General features: G+C 42.4%; 1 protein-coding gene across 1 annotated transcript; it reads left to right on the forward strand.

The window, feature by feature from the left end:
- Nucleotides 1–2,174: 2,174 nt before the first annotated feature.
- On the forward strand, nucleotides 2,175–3,116 carry LOC126067389 (olfactory receptor 56). Its single transcript, XM_049869202.1, has one exon. It carries the CDS (start codon nucleotides 2,175–2,177, stop codon nucleotides 3,114–3,116), a length of 942 nt encoding a protein of 313 aa, XP_049725159.1.
- Nucleotides 3,117–3,475: the final 359 nt, after the last annotated feature.

Consider the following 3,475-nt stretch of genomic DNA (forward strand, 5'->3'; position numbering starts at 1 on the left):
GCTGAAGGTCTCTGCACACAGTGGGCAGCACTAGACATTCGCAGCACGTGGGCAGGCCTATCCTAACTTGGAGATGTACATGGGCTTGTACACATAGAGCAAGGCACTGGAATTGCCTTGTTTCCTTTTTGCAGTGAGCTATGGTCCACATGAACACACCAGCATATGTATGTCTTCTAGATGTCAGTAACATCCATTTGTAATAACATGGTTATCTTTTCTAAATATCTGAAGATATTTCCTACTTTACCGCTGACTACCCTCCAGAAAAGAATGAAGCAGTGAACTTGTACTACATTCATATGAAGAAGACATTCTGCTGTAATGAAAGTGGTAGGCTTTCTGCTTTTAGGAAATGAAAATTGCATACAACTTCACTGTGTATTATTTTATCCAGCCAACTTATACATGTTGAGCTCATACTATTAGCCTAGCACCATTCTAGGGGATTTTAACATGATGAACAAAAACAGTGCTCATATTGTAGTGGGATGTGACAGGTAGTAAAACTACAAACAAGCAGGTATGTATCAAATGGTCTAAGTGTTGTGGATAAACTGAAGCAGGCAATTGGCTAGACAGTGGAGGGCATTTATAGTTTTTAATATGGCTTTCATGGAAGGTCTCTTTAAAAAGTTGGCATTTGAGTAAAGGGCTGAAGCACACGAGAGAGAGAGAAAGAGAGACAGATAGGTGTCTGGAAAAAAGAGAAAATGCAAATGGCAAAGGTAGGAGTGTGCATAGTTTTTTCTCAGGAAATTCACTGAGTGAGGGGGAAGCACAATAAGTGTGGGGGAGGAATGTTAGGAAATGAGATCAGAGTAACAGTATTTGTGAGAGCGGAGGATCATATAGGCCCCTGGTGCCACTTAAAGGATTTTGGTTTTGTTTGGAGTAATTTAAGAAGTCACTGATACACTTTCAGTTCGAGAGTTACATCATATGACTTACATTTTAGTAGAGCCATTTGAATTGCTATGAGAATAGTCTCAAGGGGTTCAAGGGTAGAAACTGGGAGACAAGGAATTATAATCTAGCTCACTTGGACCAAGATAGTAGCAGTGGGGGTGGTAAGCCCTAATTGGATTCTGAGATATTTTGAATGTAGAGCCAGCCAAGTGGCTTTTCCGATTGTTTGAATAGAGGGCATGAAAGAAACAGGCATTAAAACTTATCCCAAGATTTCTGGCCTGAGTAAATAAAGACTAAAGAAAATCTTAAGCTTTTATTACTTTCTCTTATTGTAACAAACGTATATTATATATTGGATATAAAATGGCCCAAGCCCCGTTAGAGATAGTTTTCCAAGTCCATGTGATCCCAGATAAGACGGTCAGTGTGACATGATGTTGCCAACTCCTAGAAGGTGGGTTCTCTCAGGCATGCTCAGGCCTGCCAATAATCTGGGCACCTGCCTTTGAGAAAGAGAAAGTAACTTTATTGCAATGCGCAGAGCAAGCAGCCAGGAGGAAGTTCCTCAGATCCCAATTCATGAGCTATGGGAAGCATGGCTTATATGGTGGCCATGCAGGCATACTGGAGAGGGGAAATTCTAGTAGGAATAGATAGGGAAGATGTTGCAAGAATTATGGTGGCCAGGAAACAGGAGGTGATGCGATTCTTGTCAAGGCTCTTCGCTTTAGAATGGGGCCTGGGCGATGATTTTCCTTCTGATTCGTTCCACTTGTTGCTTCATCCGCTGTTGAGGTCAACTAACTGTCACAGCTGGCTCTTGTTCACATGCGAGGTGGGCCGAATCTAGTTTGGTCTGCTTTAAAGCACACTTTTCTGACTACTGGAAATTTACTGACATTTGTGGGGTCAGGTTACAAGAGCAAAGCCAAGACTTTGCCTACAGAAGGAAGATTATCCAATAGTCTTATCAAGACTATTTATATTATATTGGAAATACAAAATAACTCAGTTTCCACACTTGGAATGGATACATACAAATACTGATATGCAGTCCAATTCTATAAGCTAGCGGAGAGTCTATCATCTGTGTCATGGGAATATGAAAGAATGTCCTTTTTTATGTCCCAAAGCTTATGTTGCTGACATCTGATAACTTACAAAGAAAATGACTATCTGAAGAGGCAGAATGCAAACATATGTCAGTCTTTTTATGAACATTTTTTTTGACATGTTTTCAGGTGACAAGGAACAACTGAGCCATGGACACCTGGTTGAATCAATCATACACAGATGACTTTGTCCTCTTGGGCATCTTTTCATACTGTGCAACTGATCTTGTTCTTTTCTCTATGGTCATGATGGTCTTCACAGTGGCCCTCTGTGGGAATGTCCTACTCATCTCCCTCATCTACATAAATCCTCGACTTCATACACCCATGTACTTCTTCCTTAGTCAGCTTTCCCTCATGGACCTCATGTTGGTATGTAACATTGTACCAAAGATGGCAGTCAACTTCCTGTCTGGCAGAAAGTCCATCTCCTTTGTGGGTTGTGGTATACAAATTGGCCTTTTTGTCTCTCTCGTGGGCTCTGAGGGGCTCTTACTGGGACTCATGGCTTACGACCGCTATGTGGCCATTAGCCACCCACTTCACTATCCCATCCTCATGAGCCAGAGGGTCTGTCTCCAGATTGCTGGAGGATCCTGGGCCTTTGGCATACTAGATGGAATGATCCAGATGGTGGCAGCCATGACCTTCCCCTACTGTGGCTCCAGGAATGTGGACCACTTCTTCTGTGAGGTGCCAGCCTTATTGAAGCTGGCCTGTGCAGATACATCCCTTTTTGAGAACCTGCTATTTGGTTGCTGTGTCTTCATGCTCCTCCTTCCCTTCTCCATCATCATGGCCTCCTATGCTCATATTCTGGCTGCTGTGCTCCGTATGAACTCTGCTGAGTCCCGTAAAAGGGCTCTGGCCACCTGTTCCTCCCATCTGACAGCTGTCTCCCTCTTCTATGGGGCTGCCATGTTCATCTACTTGAGGCCTAAGCACTACCGGACCCCTAGCCATGACAAAGTGGTCTCTGTCTTCTACACCGTTCTTACTCCTATGCTCAACCCCCTCATTTATAGCTTGAGGAATGGGGAAGTGATCGGGGCACTGAGGAAGGGGCTAGACCGTTGTAGGATTGTCAGCTAGCACTGAAGTTTCAGGATATCTGATGCATGGCTCTGCCATTTCTTGGCTGTATAACTTTGGTACATCATTCACCCTTCATGGGTGTCTGTTTCTTCATAATAAATGAGAATCATGGCATTTGTTCTACCTCACAGGGATGTTGTGGAGACTATTGCATATAAATCAAAGCCCCATGCAGAAGCAATATATACTATTATTGTTAGTGTTGATTGTTTATAGAGCTCTTAAAGTGAATTCTCTCTTTTTAATTCTTCTTTGTAATAGTTGTCTTTTACTGAGTACTTACTATGTCCTGGACACTGGCTTATCTATCTTATTATCTAAGTCATAATTCAAGGTAATAAATATGAGTATATTAA

Source organism: Elephas maximus, chromosome 2 (genome assembly GCF_024166365.1).
Source record: "Elephas maximus indicus isolate mEleMax1 chromosome 2, mEleMax1 primary haplotype, whole genome shotgun sequence".
NCBI classification, from domain to species: Eukaryota; Metazoa; Chordata; class Mammalia; order Proboscidea; family Elephantidae; genus Elephas; species Elephas maximus.